At 40.7% G+C, this 18,436-nt stretch overlaps 1 protein-coding gene across 2 annotated transcripts in view; it reads right to left on the bottom strand.

The window, feature by feature from the left end:
* LOC146693794 (cell adhesion molecule DSCAM-like) overlaps window positions 1–18,436 on the bottom strand; it is a 134,705-nt gene that overhangs the window by 28,356 nt on the left and 87,913 nt on the right. For both annotated transcript variants that reach the window (XM_085429700.1, XM_085429701.1), the window contains exons 6-11: window positions 17,947–18,222; window positions 13,376–13,672; window positions 12,098–12,370; window positions 9,033–9,311; window positions 8,822–8,941; window positions 6,532–6,711 (exon numbers count right to left, since the gene is read on the bottom strand). In XM_085429700.1, the coding sequence (XP_085285826.1) occupies window positions 6,532–6,711; window positions 8,822–8,941; window positions 9,033–9,311; window positions 12,098–12,370; window positions 13,376–13,672; window positions 17,947–18,222 (1,425 nt within the window). The remainder of the gene's footprint in view (window positions 1–6,531; window positions 6,712–8,821; window positions 8,942–9,032; window positions 9,312–12,097; window positions 12,371–13,375; window positions 13,673–17,946; window positions 18,223–18,436) is intronic.

Raw genomic sequence — 18,436 nt, 5'->3', positions numbered from 1 at the left:
CCCTGTGCTTTCATTTTTATTTTTACTAATTTGGTTTTTAAAAAGGATTACTAAAAAGAATAAACACTACTTTTTCAACTTTTTCAGTGTCACTGCAGCCCTGTGTATATACAGCACCAAAAGAACAAACAAGTTTGAGGAGCAGGTTAAAAATAACCAGTAAATTTTAAATGTTTCTTTTTTGCTTGTACTTACACTCATAGACTTAACACAAAATTCAATTACACAGACCAACTGATAACACTTGGACATATAACATAATACGGACATAATTAGACTCATAAAATAGCGTAAAAATTTAAATAACCAATTACAACGAACAGCAAAAATATGTAAAATAGATCTTTTGCTATATAACTCGTATATTCATTAGATTAACACTATTTGGTGTGTTATTCAGTCTCTCACTGCTGAATGTGTAAGACGAAACAATGGGCTGAGAGTGCAAATAAAGCAGAGAAACATGCAGACTGCACTTCCCTTGAGCCCACGTCAGCTACTAATTGAGGTATTGATGGATTTAAATGAAGCAGAAATGCACTCAAGAGTTCTAACCTCTCATAAAAGGCACACATACACCCCCACACACACAACTGTATCCTCTCCATACAAGCACAATGCAAACGATGTGTTTTACATGAATACACAAACTCTAAAATATTCCTGCAGCGTGTACAAAAACATATACAATGTATGCCAAGAAAAAAAATTATACACCACTCAGGCGACTTTAGTTCAGCTTTACAGAAAGCATCTCGAGTACAACAAGTACAAGCTGGGGTTTAAAATGTGAAATCTGATCTCTTGATGAGTGTTCGGCATGGGGCTGAGCCAATGGTAGCAGGGGAAGCTAAGTATGATCAGAGGCCCAAAAGAACATATCACATTTTCCTCTAATGTGAAGTATTCTAACTGTGAAGATGACACGTCAGTGCTAACTGAATCACAAATGACTAAGAAGGTTTCGAATAACTCTATAAAAGAAAAAGAAAGAAGTGTGTTCATATTTGATCTACTTTGATGATCCCATACAGACGTGGCATCAATATAGTAACTGTGGTACAGAAATGTCCAGCCAAGTCAAGTCATCTTTAATCATATAGCACATTTAAAAGACATCAAGTGTCGGCCAAAGTGCTAAACTGAGGGATAATATAATAAAAAGAATTAAAATAGATAAGATGAAAACATTATAGAAAACATTGTAAGACATCCATATATGTTTGTAAAAAATATGTGTACATGCAAATATGCACATACATATACAAAAATGCACACATTCACACACAAGCACACATACGTGAACATTAAATACATGTATGCGCATGCAAACATCATTCAATGAGGTAAAAGACCTGAATAGCTAAAACAGAATAAAAGAGGTGTCAGAGAGATTGGAAAGCCTTGGAAAATAGGTAGGTCTTTAGATTCCATTTGAAGACTTCCAAGGACTGTTCCAGAGCCTCGGGGCGGCAATGGAGAAAGCCCCGTCACCTCTAAGATCATTTAGAAAAAAATGTCTGGAGTGAAAAGTGTATCACTCACTTATATACAGAATATACCATCTTGTATATAACATGAACTGATCCTGGATTAAACAAAATATGACCGTGATCTTAAACGTTTTATACTTAATTTTCTTTTTTCAAATCTCGACTATGATAGAAAATGTTGGACTATGACGATTGGTAGCACTGATCTTTCTTTATGTTTGCCTGCACATTTCCTGAAGAGAAGTGTAAGCTCGGAAGATCTGCTGAACACCTACAGAACAAATGAAAAGTTCTCAATGTTCTCAAATATTACTAAAGTTCATGAACGTGAGAATCAATGGCATCTAATACAAAGGGGGGAGGGAGGGGGGGGGGGGGGGGTCCATTAACTAGCAATCGTTATTGACTGAAATAAAGTTGCTTGCTCTGTACAAAATCATGCGGAGCCCGCAGGCAGCTATAGAGAATATAAAAATGATATTTCAAGGCCATTTTACTACATTGAGTGTAAGAAATACTATTACATGCCTGCAGCCTCCATTGTAGGCTGCCTTAACCATAAATCTCCAATTCAGTTTTATCGAATCGCCTTCTTTCTCTCCATACTACAACTGTCTCTTTGTAATTTTATAGCAAAGTTTTAAAAAATTACTTTACAAGCACCTAAGAATTTTTTTTTTCCTTTTTTTTGGGGGGGGGGGGGGGGGGGGGGGGGGGGCAGGATTTTCCCATGTTTTACACTGTACAATCCAAGCTGGGGTATTTTATATAGATATCGTATTACATTATATGAATTATACAAGTGCAGGTTAATTAACTCAGTCACTTTACCTGCAAGTTGCACAAAACAGCAAAGCAGTAAAAACTGGATGTTTAGTCATTTCTCATGTAAAACCCCGCAAGCGTTATCGTCAGAGCCGGTGTATGTGTTTTTTTGTTTTTTGTAGCACAGATGTTTCTGAATGACCTGAGAAATATTAAAGGGATATTTTAGGAATAGAGTACAGCCAGCATTGCTAGTTCAGCACTACGGACAGCGGCATGGACTGCAGACACAGCAAGGCAGGCCATTGATTGCAGTGGCTGATTGTATTTTAGCCTAATAGCAGAAAGAACTGTGATAGATGCAGGTGACTTTATAGTTCGGTAATGCAGATTATCGACAGCACGGCCTCAAGAGGACCGGAGTGTTTGTGTTTGCTGGAGAGCGTGACAGAGCGAGGGGAGGAGAAGGTATTTATTTTCGCTTTTACAGCTGCTCGAATGTTTGATATTTTCTAATAAGTTGCATATGTTGTCGCATGAGGAGTGAGGAAGACTCATTTTGGTTACTTTGGGTGGAAAGAAGCATCTTTAGAGCACAAATCCCTGAACATCTTTCCAACTAAAGATGTGCAGGTGCAGTGCACTTGGTGCTTTAGGGAGAAAAATGATTTTATCAGCACCACAGGCCTATCGTGTGTGTATGTGGCTTCAAAAATTCACCCAACTATGTTGGGAATATATAACTCGCGCTTTAAAGGAATAGAACATGTTTCTGTTCATTTAAAGCAGAAGAACATGTTTTCATATAAATAATAAAAGCTGTAAATCATGTTACGGTTACAGTTCATGTTAATGAAACTACTAGTTGTGAGAAGCAAGCGTACATTATTCAGTAGTGAAGTTATTAGAATTCCCTTTGATAGAGCCCAGTGCAACGTGAAACTGAAGCCTGCAGCAACAGCAGAGTGCATTCAATAGGTCAAGCCTCTCTCACGCACACACATATACACAACTCTCTCACACTGCTGTGGCAGCTAGTGCAGCTGAATATTAGGATCAATGAAAGTGAAACTATGCAAGCAGTTTCTGTTCACTCCTCACACGATTCCATTTCCTACTAGAATACAAAATGCACACCAATAACACAGCATAAACAGTCCACTGCTGTTTCCTGTCGAGTAGAGGTATGGGTTATTGATTGTTCATGTCCTCCACAAATAACACACATACACTCACTGGACATTTTGTTACATACACCTCTTCAGCTGCTTGTTAACACAAATATTTAACCAGCCAGTCTCATGGGGTAAACTCAGTGCATTTAGTCATGTAGACGTGGTCAAGACGACCTGCTGAAGTTCAAACTGAGCATCAGAATCTGATGACTCTTGTTTTCTGCTGCAACATTTGGACTGTAGGGTCAAACTTTGGAGTAAACAACATGAAAGCATGGGCTTATCCTGCTTTATATGAGTGGTTTAGGCTGCTGATATAATAGTGTGGGGTATATTTCCTTGGCACACTTTGGTCCCATTACCACCAACTGAGCATTGTTGAAACAGAGCAGCCTACCAGAGTATTGCTGCTGAGCATGTCTGTCTCTTTTATGACCACAGTGTACCCATCTTCTGATGCCTTCTTCTGGTATTATAACGAGCCATGTCACAAAGCTCAAATCATCTCGAACTGGTTTCTTGTGCATGACGATGAGTTCACTGTGTTGGGATGTGGTGGAACATCATGGATGTGCAGGGTATCGTCACTCATTTCTAGAATCGATTCGATTCCGAGTCACAAGGTCCCGAATCGATTCGATCCACGATTCGATTCAATTTGAATCGGGAAATTTTGCCTCAGACAGTCAGAAATATTATAATTCAGATCATGCATCAGTACATTTCTATATTTTTATATCTATAAAAAGAAATCTGACACTTGCAAGACATAATCAAGGGCATGAGCGTCACAGCAGATGCCTTTGTGTCAAAGTAGCTGAGGATAAAACACAGAAAAACATGAAGGTGATTTTCCTGGCCTGGGATTTAATAAAAATATTCTGCAGTAGATCAAAAACGCAACAAAACCGTTAATGAACATATGAACATTACCTGATGCTGCTGACGTGAAGCAGAGCAAAGTTACAGAGGTTTTATTAGAGACACAGCTGAGCGTTTTGCAATTTTGCATAATTTTAAAAAGTTTAGATTTGTTCAGTATTGAACGGCAGAAATGAGGCTTTCTTTTCGGAAGTAAGTGAAAGGAAAAAAAAAACAGCGTCCGACAGCGCTGTCGGAGAGAGAGAGAGAGAGAGAGAGAGAGAGACAGCTGTGCATGTAGTGTGATTTTATCGAGGTGGCAGCAAAACAATAAGAGGGAATTCATGACGATGTTTATGTGAATCGAGTTTGCTGCTTCTTTTGCTGCTGGTTCAGTCAATAATGTTTGGAGAGAGATAAAACCTGCAGCTTCAGAATCAGGGCAAAAATGGCGCAAACACAAAGCGCGGACACGCCGAAACATCAGAATCAGCGAGCTGTCGACTTTCAGCTCGTGTCCGTGCCGTCGGGTGAGAAAGGCGACATCTCACTGATTCTGATCCGCGCTTTGTGTTTACGTCTTTGTCCGTGTTCCTGCTCTCATTTACTGTTTTAGCTGTTTGGTGGTTGTTGAAATTTTGTGAGGTTTAACCTGAGATTCTGGTGTTTCGAGCAAAATAAATTTATATTAAAAAATCGATTCAGGATTTTAATGAATCGATATCACGTTATCCAAGCGAGAATCGATTTTAATCGATAAATCGATAATCAAAACCCACCCCCTAATAAGGAAGCCCAAAGGGTGGACTGCACAGTGACTGATACTAAAGCAATGTGGCAGTGTGTGGAAAATGCACTTTACATGTTCTAGCATGTAAATAAGCTGCATGTGTGCACACCAGCATGTTTGATTCGGCCAATAAACTCTATGCTCCCTTCTGCACACCTCACATACACCTAGGAGCTCTGACTTAGGGTGGGGATTGATGAGAATGATCATTGAGGAGTCACCCAGAAAAGCACACCAATATCTTCTCTGCTGCTGCACATTATCTCAGTGAACTCCTGCGAGAAGACCTCACAAAGGGACTAAAAGTTGACTAAAACGAAAAAGGTCAGAGATGAGAGAAAAAGAGAAGATCTGCATTGCTGTTGCATTCAACAACAGCAAAGATTAAATTATTGAGCTATATTATCTTATTCTAACGTCTTTAGCATTCTCTGTGACCCTGAGGAGCACATATGGGTGGATTTTAACAGATACACTGAAAGCATAATATAAAGAAAATGCAGGCCCGATTTATTTTATGTATTTTTTTAGTTAATGGTTAAAGCATACTGTGTGCCGTAAGAACTTGTTCACTTATCATTTTCTTCAGTTGAAATACATGAAAATCAATGTTTGGAGTTTGATATGCTACTGAGAGTTGAGCCTGCAGTAGCTGCAGCTGCAGTGTTTGCTCTCTGCGTGGTAGAAAATAGAAGAAAAAAGGTTGGCACAGCCATAGGTCAACTTGCTGCATAGCAACTGGGTGCCACAGTCAGCAAACTGACCTATGAAAACACAGAGTTTGTTCCTCTCTGAGCTTGCTGTTTCAGTGCTGACAGCTTCTCAGCCTTGTACACTGCGAGGCTTAATTACAGTGACACATGAATATCCACGATGTGCCCGCTGATATTAATGATAGAACATACAGATTCACCCAGAAGGCGGGTTCTGCACAAATTATTTTTCACAGAGAGGTCAGAGGTCACAGTATGATAGAGAACATTTTGAACACCTGACCTTTATCCTGTCAGACTAACTTAAATATTAAATTGAGCTGGAGTCACAGTCTTGTTTATGTACACCCAAGAAGAAAACAGAGGATGAGACGGAGAAAGAAAGAGTGCTGCCTGTCAGCAGGGAACCTCATGCTCGAGTTTGATAACAGTAGCAGAGGGAAAATAATCCCCACTTGCATCTAAGTACCACTCCTAGCACGTTAGGGGAGCTACATGCTAATGCTCGTGGAAGCAGGACACCAGCAGTCATGGACATTAAACTAAGACACGTTCACGTGGAGGTGTGAGGTATAACTGATGTATATAGAAAAATGTTCTCGTCATGATCTGTTCGTTCATAAGCTGCACAGCTTAACTCCTGAAAATAATGGAAGCCAATTCAGCCTACTGCTCCTTCAGCCCAGACAGCGAAGCAGAAATTGATTACAGCTGCATCAGATGTGGATTCTTACTTTTGACTGTGAGGTACATGGACTTGCTGACATCCGCTCCCACGTCATTGCTGACTTTACACAGGTAGAAGCCGCTGTCGTCCTCCAGCACGTGTTTGATAAGCAGCGAACCGTTGCTCAGCAGCTGGATACGAGAGCCGGTGTTCAGAGGGATGGGCTGAAACTGGGGGACGCCGGCGCCTAGTGCGAGCAGGTAGAGACGGGCCAAAAAAAGACAAAATCAGGAGCTGTTTTAAATCAGAAAAGAGGCATTCAGATTTATTTATACGGCTCATTCAGTGCACCACGACACAGAGAAAAATACACATATATGAAGATAAATAGCATTACAGTACTTAACAGTAAGAGGACCTAGAATGTGTGTGTCCATGTGCATTCACTTGACCATGCATCTGTGTTTACAGATTTGACGACAAAGCCTGTCAGATTCAGCAAGGATTGTAAACATGTTTCTTAACACCAGGCCTAAATCCTTAAATCGCCAAACAGCTGCTGAGCAGAGCGAAACAGGCTGAGCTGCTGGTGTGATGCAATCAGAACAGACATAATGCTCATGTTTAACAAGAAGGCAGATTGGTGCAGAGGAACAACGGGGAGAGCAGGGAGGCCTTATATTGGAACTAGCCTTCGATGCAGAGTCAGGCAGATTTCTCCGCTGAAGTTAGAAGAGGATTTTCTCCTTTTTTCTTTTTGTTCTTGTGTTTCCAACTCTGGATTTAGTCTTTGCTCTTGTGTTTGCTGAATTCACCAAAAGAATAACACAGAAATGTCCTTAGAAACACATTTCTGGCCAGTCTGAAAGACAAGGACACACTAATCCTGAAGCAGTGGGTTCGATGCTTTGCGCCGTTCTTTATCTGTAAAAGTCAAATATGACTGACATTTGAAATTCATTCTTAAAATTTTTCAAAATAACTAACAAAATCTGTCCGGTACCTGTCTGAAGTCTGCTAACAGATGGGTAGGAAACTGTCTCTGTCTTTTAAATAGAAAATTATATAATCAGTCTCTTTTTACTGTTATACATTACAGTATCTCTTCCTGAACTGGCAGCCCTTAAGTCTCTAAGAAATGTCACCAACACTGAATTATAAGGCTCATATCTTTAACTAGTCTTGCTCATGTAGCATTAAACGCATGCAAAGTGAGCCAGACGTTGCATAAGCTCGTGTTAAAGTTAGCGTGTACAGATTAGACCATTTAGGGAGCTGTGGGTATTTGCTGTTTAATTAAAATGCAGTCAAGTGGCCGTGGCTAGAGAAGGGTCAAGTGGTGACTTTGTTCCTGCTCCCCTGGCTCTTAGAGAGGCAGACGGAGGTAGAGGTGTTCTTCCTTGAATTATGGATTCTGCATATCCAAATAGTGCTAGTCGTTATGTTAATAGCAGTTGACCTTTACTTACTGTTCCATATCTCTCGGAGACACTCATCTGGCTCTTAGCTATTACTGTTGCAGTAAAAGCATGCCAGGCAGCTATTCTCTGGACAAACTGCAGTCTGGCTAACAACAAATTAGGCATTAGCGAGCTAAACTGCCTGCCCTGGATAAGTTGATTTTCATTGTCCCTTTGCTCTGACAGCTATCCTGTAGAGAAACAGGAAGTGTGTGAAATGCTGAGGTAAAAAGGTCCCAGAAACCAAAAAATAGGACTGACTGGTAGTCTGGCTTAAGCAAACCTGACCAATAAGCTAGCTTCAAACACTACAAGCGAGTAGACACATGCTGAGCTCAGGCCGATCCCTCTGTACATACTGATCAGGCCTGGTCAGACACTGCTAATCAGGCACAGACATGCACACGAGCACACATAAATCCCATCAAAGGGTGAAAAACAGATCTGATTCTTTCACTCCTTTGATCATGGCACCGAGCACGCAGACACACACATGTGCACGCTCTGCTCCTCGTTGGCTGTTGTGTTTCTCTTGGTGAAGCTTTCATCCCAGGTTATATGGATGATGGAGCAAACATCTGGGGCCCCTTTCTTCATCTGCCCTGCTCAAGTGACTAAAATCACCTGCTGCCTTGCTGCCTGTCTGTCTGCTTCAGTCTGTTCTCGTCTTTTTCTCTCTGATGATTTTCTAACGATGCAGGTGGGAACTGTGAAAACTAACAGCCCTAAATTGAAGTGGTGTGTGCGTTTGTATGTCCTGCGCATTCATAGACATGTATGCCAGCCGCAGGTAAAGAAAGCAGCAAGCAGAGTGATTTCTCCCTGTTTTGACTGATGTTTGCACCTCTTCTCACATGTTCAACCATCTTCCCTTTACATTCAGTTCATTTAATGTACCTTTGGAGTGTTCCCAAACGATGGTAGGTGGTGGATAACCTTCAGCGGAGCAGTTAAGAGTCACAGTTTTGCCATAGATCCCATCTTGATCCTCAGGCTGAACCACAAACTGAGGAGGGACTGTACACAGCAACAAACACAACAAACAGCAACACTTCATGGTGTTTCCCAGCTGATTTTACTGATAGATGGAAGGTGGATGCTGTCTTACCCCTAACGATCAGCTGGCTCTGGTGCTCCACAACAGCAGCTTCATTGCGGGCGATGCAGGTGTAGTTGCCGTTGTGGTCGGGTGTTAGGTTGGAGATCCTCAGCGAGCTGGTAAAGTCTATGTTGTCCACAGTTACGCCCAAGCTGGCGGGGATCGGCCGCCCGTCCTTCTGCCACGTGATGTCCAGCGGTCGGTCACCAGACATGACCACGCAGGGGATGAAGACGCGTTGGCCGATGGTGAAACGCTGAAACTCGAAGGGCTGGATGTAGGGAGGGACTGCAGGTGGAGGGATAAAAATCTAAATGATTACAAGTCTTCAAAAATCATCTGAACTCCCTGGATTCTGTTAAAGCTGCTGTGTCCCTTATTGAGACTAACCCTATAAGCATCACTCTCTCTCTCTGTTAAGAAAACAAGAGGTCACTGAAAGAACATAAAAGACTTGAATAGCAAAACATGCTGCAATAATTCGTTGTCATTCCCAGGCTGGAACATTTTGTCCTCAGAGTGCATAGAAAGAGAGAAAGAAAATAAATAATAATAACTTTCAAGGTGACTTGTTGTGATGCTTTAGAAAAAGAAACCTTAACGAACCTGAGCCTTTTCCCTTTATCTATAAATGATCATATATCAAGCCACTAACCTACACCTATGTGCATTAACATCTAGCTGCAACAACACTATCAAATTATAGCACAAAAATCATGATTACAGGAAATATTTATACTTGCATTTATATTACAATATAAAGAATTAACAACTTTAAACTAAACAGAGGCTACATCCCTTGCACCACCTCAGTCTTCAATGCACCTGTCTTGAATAACTGAAATTCAGAAACAAAGTCAATCTATCTGCACGATATAATCACAGTTACAATATGATCTATTCAAATTGACTGCGCTATATTCTCTGGGAAATCTCCAGCCATCACACAAGTCATCTGCGCGAGCGTCCATTCAGTTCAAATAACACTGAAATAAGCAGCACTTTAGCCGCTTATTTAATTCACAACAAAGTGGAGATAATGGACTCCAGGGATCCCCAAAGACACTTCGGCATTTTAAGCATGAGCAGAGTAAATTAACAAATGCACTCCCTCACTATAGCACCGCTGGGAAGGGTTGCTTTATATCATCACTCTCTCTTTCTCACTCTCTTTCTTCCTCCGTTTCCCTCGCTCTGTGGGAAAGTGTATTATAGTGAAAACAACATTACATACTGTGCAGAGGGAAGGAAATGAGACATAATGGGGAAGCCCATTTTTTTAGTATAATCTATTACAGTTGTAAGATCTCAGTGGAGATCAGTCAGTCAGCCCTGTAATATCAGCTGCCATCTTCACTTCTTCTTCATAAGCCAGACTAATGTACCCAGGAATATCAGGTAGATTAATTAATTTAGTCCGGAGAGATCTATTTATATTGTGGCGTCTGGATGGGAGGAGAAGAGTGAGCCGAAACCTTTTTTCACCACTGTATCCCACAAAGTTGGAACTGTGACAGTTTCCCACAAAACCTATGGAGGAATATGCCTATGCCTTTTGGCTAAATGTGACGTGTGAAGATCAATACCACACATGCAATACTATACAGGGTAATGGCACATTTTTTTTTAGCTCAGATTGTTAATATTAAATAGATGTAATACTACATATTAATTGTTGAGCTGCAGAGGGAAGTGTCGGTAGGTAGAGTTTATTACTTAGGCTAGTTTTTCCAATATTTATGCCGGACTTGCTTGTAAATGTTTGTTAATTTGTGAATTGATGAATTGTAGTAAGAAAGCGCTTTGAGTGAAAAAGCGCTACATAGGTAGCGGTCCATTTTACCATGAAGTGGTAGAGAAATATCTATGTTTATAGGACATTGTCATCATCCTGGTACCCTTGACAGAAGGTCAGTAGTTGTTTTTTCCCATATGCTTTTGGATTATTGCAGAAAATAAGTGTAAATGCATGAGTACTTAGTGACCTTTTTATGTTTTAGAAATGCAAATTTCTAAAGCATGTGTTAACAATAGACCATTCGATCAAAAACCAAGAACACAGACTTAAAGAGAAGGGAGCTCGAAGGGCAAAGTGATGCTTTATTTCTGTAGCATTAACTTTATTTGTCTCCAAGCACTTTTTTTTCCTCAATGTGACTGTAACATTAGCTAATTCCAGTAATGATCTGTGTGGTGTGTTTTGGAGCATTTAGATATGATTTGCAGTTGGCACATACATGGTTTTCAAATCCACATAGAAACCAGATTAACATATCACAACATAGTAACAATCTTGCTAGTATTTGCTGATAACTTGATAAACATGGCTATCTTTTGTTCCAAGAAAAAACAAGATCATTTGAAGTTAAACACTAAATGCTATAAAATGTCAGTTTGCTAATTAATGACCACCCTTTATATACAGTCTATGCACTAATAATCACAGAACTGGTTTACCAAATAGATTTAATAACAGTATGTCACCAATAATAAATTATAAAGCACATGCAACGTATTTTTAGCGGCATCAACGTTCTCATTTCTTATGCAGGGCATCCTGATAGTAGTCGCAGCGATTCACTTAACTTTGTTCATGTTACAGCCTTAATATAAAATGGGTTAAATTCATTATTCACCTCAAAATTCAACACACAATACCCCAAAAAGACAGAATTTAAAAAGAGTTTGCTTAAATATACCTACGTTTCTATATCTACTCCATACTGGTTGTTGCACTCTATTTATCTGTATAACTTATTACTTGTTATTCTATTTTCTTTTTATTCTGTTTCTTTCGCTCTGGGACTGTGTGCACGTAATTTCGTTCCACCTCATGTAAACATGTGATGCGAATGACTATAAAACAATCCTTGCATCCTTGAAATTCTTGCAATTTTGTTAAAAATAAAACAAAAATGAATAATGAAAAAATGTGAAACAGGTGAAGTGCTGTAAATACTTTCCGGATGTACTGCACCTTTCTAATGACTTTATGTCAAAGAGTAATCAGAGTAAGAATAACACATCAAGGTTGCCAATGGCAACTTGGTGAGCTGCAGTTTCATTGGACTTACCTCTCACTCGGACGTGGACGCTCTGGGAGTCCATCTTGTTGGGCTGAACCATCACCTTGCAGTTATACTCGCCGGCGTCCACCTGCTGCACGTTACTAAGCTTCAGCGTGCCGTTGTTCTCGAACGCTCGCTGCCTGTGGTTGAAAGGTAGCAGCGCAGAGTTCTTGTACCACTTTATGGAATAGTAAGGGTAGCCAATGACGCGACAGTGAACGAAGGCATCCCGTCCAGCGATTGCGGTGATGTTTTTCATTGGACGAATGCTGGCTCGGCCTAAAAAGGCACAGAGATTAAAAATGTAAGATTTTAAGGACAGCGGTATTCACAGAAAATCACAACAACAGTGTGAATGAGTGTGGTTTGCTTTATTATGGTGTTTTTACAAACAGACTCGTGACTCGTTAAACGTATTCAGGATTTCAACATGAAAGTGTTTCCCCTCACAGCTCCACAAGTCCTACCAGGCACCAAGTACTCACAGGAGAAGTGAAAGGAAGCTGCTGTTTAAAGCTTTTGTTTAACTACAAGAAATAAGACAGAACTCTAAGTAGAAGGCGGTGAAATGACAAGCAGATTAAAGTGTGCTAACTATATGAAGGAAAAGAGAGCATTAAAATAACACTGTACTACGCGTGCTTATAACTTGGCTGTAATACATTCTGTTTCCCATCAAATGTTATACATGCCGAGCCTCATTCTGTGTCTCATAAAATGGAAACAGAGTAATTGCTTTAGCATCTGATCGAGAAGAGTCGAATTGGCTGCTTGAGTAAATACACACAGACACACATGACTCGCACACACAAGCACACCGGGGGATAAATGTATTCAAACAGAAGAAATGCATTTTTCTTCTGGCTATTTACAAACCATATCCAGATAGGCGTACGAGCAGCAAACCAGCATAATTCATTTGACCTAAAATGCAAGCGTGTTGGAAAAGCACAGTAACAATTTGGAGAGAAAATTACAAAGCAACAATTTTAGAAAAGTATACGTGGTTTAGGATTAAGAGACAGTAACAGGAAAACAAAACTGAGGCAAAATCAGTCGCTGGAGAGCAACTTAAAAGGAGATGTAAGTGTGAATAAAGATTTCAAATTAAAAATAAAATAATAGCAAAGAAAAAAACAAACACCAAATTTTAAGAACAAGTTTTTCGCAGATAAATTCCAGATCCAAACAACAAGCAGCTCTCATATACGACACAGAGACAGACACATAGAGAGACAGACAGGTATGTGTATTTGTTCTTGGAGGAGCTGATTTGACAAGCACCTCTTACGTTTATTCGAGCCTGGTGGTACACGACCCCGGCCGAGTTGCTGCACGTGCACCGATACACCCCGCCGTCTTGCACCTGGGTGTGCGTGACATTGAGCTGGCTGACCACGTGGCCCTCGTGGGTCTCGTAGTGGCCCAGGTGGTGGTGGCTGTCTTTGATGACGGGGTCGTCGTCCAGCGACCAGGTGCACCTCGGAGGCGGGGTGCCCTTGACGTTGCAGACCAGGAAGACGGGCTCGTTCGGGTTCACCACCTTCTCGCTGAAGGAGGACAAGATTTTCGGAGTACCATCTGTGACAGAAGACAAAAGTGGAACGTGGTGGTGAATAAAAGAGAGGCTAAGTCACACAGAAGTACTAAGTTTAAAAGTGAGAGCGGTTTAGTGAATAATGTCATCATAAATTATGTATTTTGGGGGTAGTTTGTTGTTTTAACCCTGTAACGCCAAGTGTATCATATTTGAAATATGAGATTTTGAGACCTCAACATCATCGGTGTGAAAAACCTAATGTCTACAATCAGACACACGCAATACTACTGTGAGTAATAAAATAACAAAAACGCCAGATGTAGCAAAAATGACTGAACAAATGGAGATTCATGTATGTAAATTGCTATTTAGTTTTTTAAAAACTCATGAATCAGGCTTTACAGGATTGACAAACAAAGCTGAAACGTGCACATGTGGAAAAAGGGAAAAGGAAATGCGTTATAATGTCGATCCCTGACAGGATTCAAACCAGTCACAGATGAAATCGTGCATGTTAAGTCACTGTAACACACCTGTCTTCAATAGATTTTTGTAGTTTAAAGGGCAACCGTTTAAAAACTGAATATACCTGCTGATATCTCATTCTATAATCTCGGTAGTTTTGGACACAATAACAGCTTTACTTATGTGTTTCATAGTTCATCAAACAACGGCAATAAGGCATATGTAAAAAGGCTGACTCCAAGTGTGGGAGAGTGGGGAAGAAATGCTAGACTTTAAACAATTCCCAGGCAGAAACGGGATGATTACTGATCTTTTCTCACATACCACTCAAATTAAACATTTGTGCTGACTAATTAGCCGAGCCAGTGAGTTTGTGTTGGGCACAAATCACAGTGAGCCAGTTTGATTCCTTTCTCACTACTCACTAAAATGGCAGTGAGAAATACATATATATAGCTTTGATTTTCAACTAGTGCTTTGAGACACAAAGGGAAGCTCCTAAATATCACTGAACGCTGTTGCACCAGCTGTGTGATGAATCCAATATGTATATTTTTTAAGCTTTGCAAACTAAGCTAATGTGCCTATTGGGGTTTTTCAGACATGTGATTGCTAACCACATGGTGTTAACCTGTCCACCTATAACAATAATGATGGTGACAATGTAGGCCCGAGGCTCGGGTTGCCAACTCCCTGAAAAATAAATAAGGGACACCTCGTGGCCAGGGCCGGGCAACCCAGTTGTCTTCACCCTTCCCAGTGTGGTAGCTCTTTTTTTGTGTGTGTGAAATTATTTTTTAACCATTTGACTTGAATTTGATTTAAGCAGATGCATATTCTTTGTGATATGACCATATGGGAAACAAATGATCATTTAGCCATTTATTTTTAGCTCAAAATGACAACATTAACACAGTAAAACAGGTCTCTTTCTTAAACAGAAGCCTGTCATGCTTAACTTTTGAGAATATAAGTAAATCTTTTTTTAAAAGAACTCCGTCCTGCTTAACTTAAAATTATATAAATTAATAGAAAGCAATAGAACGAAAAATATTCTTGTAACAGTGCACATATAGTGCATTTAGTACAATTGGCTTCAGTTGAGGTATTATTTCAGCTTTTCTAATGCTAATCAGCTGCTCCTGTTTGTAAACCCGCTTGTTCCCATGATTACGCATCTTAACTCATCATCATTATTCATCTATGTATTACTTTTATGTATTATTCATCTATTTGTTGTAATCATCCATCCTTGCAGTTGTTTATTACACAAAATAAATGATATTATCACACTTCTGGCCACATAGCGCTGATATTCACTGCACATGCCCATATTAACCTTAACCAGAGGGTTTAAACAACAAACCAGTGTTTACATACCATATCTGCTTCTGCCGTGGCCTGGTGGACAAAAAATTGGTAAAGGGTTCCCCGAGCTTTCACGCCCCTCGTGTTCTTCATGTGCCCACCATTAGAAGCATGCCTATGGAAAAAGTGCGCCGGCACACAGTGCAGTGCGCTTTATAGGTGTTATCGTGCACTTTCCCAGCCAGGAGTTTTCCTTTTCCCAGTCCTCCCTGTACTTTTGCAGCCTTTTTTTTTTTCTTTCTCTGAGCGAACAAACATTGCTGCTCTAATGCTGGGCTTACACTGTGCGATTTTTGGCCCATTTTGAGCCGATTTTTGAGTCGTGCGACCGATTTGGTGATCGGCCCGATTTTGGCCTTCATCGTGCATCGTGTAGTATACGTGGGGTAACGAGAAGCGATTAACACCTCACGACCAGCTCCCGATCATCAATCGCTCGTGAGGGTGTCACCACAGCCGCTCACACTGCTCATGCGCAAACACGTAAACATCGGTGAAAAAGACGGCGCAGCACGGCTGTGCAGCGTGTGATCTGGACACAAGTGATGGAGGCACAACTTGTAGAACTTTGGAAAGCTCATCCGAGCCTTTTCGATGTGGCATCACAAAATTATCACGACCACAACAACCGTGAAAATAGTTGGATTTACACTGCTGCTCAATCACAGCTGCCTGATCATGTTTTTCATTAGCAATTTAGCAAAGTTGATGGTGGTGGTGTGTCTGTGTGAGTGAAAGACAGAGAGAGCGAGCGACAGATTTTCTGTTATAACCTTCATGTTATGTTGGCACAGTGTGAGCACTCAGGTCGCATCAGAGCATCGGGCCGTATAGTGTGAGACCCTGCATCGTGACCTGCAAACTTCTAATCCCTGCGAGTCAATCGTGCAGTTTGAGCAAGAGCTGAATAACGTGACTGAAAAAAATCGCAGTGTCTGCCCAGCTTTAGGTGTACTGTCATCCGAGACGTGCACTGCAGTGTCGGCGTTTGTTTCCCTGTTGACCATGCTTGTTGTTGTGGTCATCTGTTGTCTTCCGGTATTTTCTCCGCAAGCGACCTTTCCTCGACCAATGAGATAATCTGAATTGTCATACTCGAATTGTCATAAGTGTGCTGTCAGCTCATTGGTCACAAAGCAGGAGAGGGGCTGGGAATTATGTTTTCAAACAAAGCGTTAATTCCATTAAAAGTTATAGACTACTTTTGATTCTCACTGTATTACGGGACAAAGTGCGTCCCTTATTAGCTCAATACGGGACGTGTACTTTTGTTTCTAAATACGGGACGATTCCGTTTTTTAAGGGACGGTTGGCAACCCTAGCCCGAGCAAATAAAGCCCCAGTGACACAGTTGTGTGCTCCCCACTGGCTAGCAAAGCCAAAATGGTTTGGTAGCTAGCACCCCTCTCAGGTGTTGACCATGCCAGCATGTCTACAAGCTACTCTCTGAGTGGTGGCAAAACTGGAAAGTGAGATAAAAAAAAAAACATAAATAGTTTGTCTTCCGTGCAAAAGTTACGGCTTTGGAAATCTGGATGCAAATTTTGTTAGCACTTGGCTGGTAGCTGGCAATCCACATCTTTCTTGCAAACTCCTGGTAACTGCAGCAATCTTCTAAAAATCAAGGCAATCATAAAGATGGCTTTGTGGCACAGCACACTTTGTGATCAATTTCACCAAGTGACTGCCAGCAACCTCCAGGTGCCACTCACTAACCAGTCGGTAATTACACATTTTTCCACTTTTGGGCAAGTGATGTAAAATCTTTGTTCATCTGATACAGCTTCTACTGAAATCCTGCATAAAAACCAGGTAAATTTTTTTCAGTCATTTACTCATTATTCAAAAAAAAAACATTTATATCCTGTATTGTCTACATACTACTCTTTGTAATATCCAGACGCAGTATACATTTGTTGTTGGAGACAAATCTTTTTTTTCTTTAGAAGAAAACATTTTTGTTAATAAAACAGTGATAGAAAGCAGCAAAAGGAAAGGAAAAAAATCATGTCTTTCTGAGAAGACTTTGCCATTTTTTCATTAAGAACATAGATCCATGAGCTTTTCTACCAGACACAGAGAGTTGTCGGCTTTTCAAATGTCTGTGTCTGCCTGCTGCTGCTGCTGCTGCTGCTCTCTGATAATCTAGGTGTATTCCACATGATTATAGATTATCAATATCTTCTTTTTACAGCTCCCTGGCCACAGGAGACAGTTGCCTAAGCAACGCTTCCAAGGTAAGTTAATGGATTAAAGAGTGTGTGGATGTATTTTTGTATGTGTTTGTGAAGTGTGGGGCAATCATTCTAGTGGTGGCAGAGAATCGCAGCAGCATGCCATTAACACATAAACCCTATTGATCTTCAAGGCCTGAATCTGTTTGTGCTAACTCACTGAATATGTATAGGACAGCTGCTACTGTGTAGCGTTTTGGTCAGTATTTGTGTGTTTGGATACCTTTGCAGCAGTGATGCCATTTTACCTTCAAGGATAACCTGAACAAAGTCCTGTGCAGACATCTTGCCCTTCCTGGCGAAGCACTGGTAAGCCCCGCCATCACTTTTCGACATTCCTTCCATCATGAGGTTCTCCCGGTTTAGCCCAATGAAGCGAACATTGTTGCCAGGGTAGATGATCTCTCCGTTGCGATACCATGACAGCTCGTATTCATCTGAGCCGCTCACGCTACAGGACAGAGACACCTTGCTACCCACGCTGCCCTTCACCTTTCGAGGGCTGACCACTACTTTCAAGGGTTCTGTGGACACAGAAATCAAAGAGATGTTTAAGAAAAAAAATTGGGTAGTAAATATAATAATGAGGTACAGTATGATTATCATTATATTTGTCCAAGTTCAATGTTTATTCTTAATCATTAAGAATGCTAGCGCTAACATTTGATTCTCATCAATGCAGTACATCACTGTATCAAACAAAACAAGCAGGGTGTCACTTGCTATCACTAAACACAG

Source organism: Copadichromis virginalis, linkage group LG14 (assembly GCF_057382275.1).
Source record: "Copadichromis virginalis isolate Kocher_CV1m ecotype Utaka linkage group LG14, C_Virginalis_male_GT1.1, whole genome shotgun sequence".
Classification (NCBI taxonomy): domain Eukaryota; kingdom Metazoa; phylum Chordata; class Actinopteri; order Cichliformes; family Cichlidae; genus Copadichromis; species Copadichromis virginalis.
This window is presented reverse-complemented; position numbering and strand designations above follow the sequence as displayed.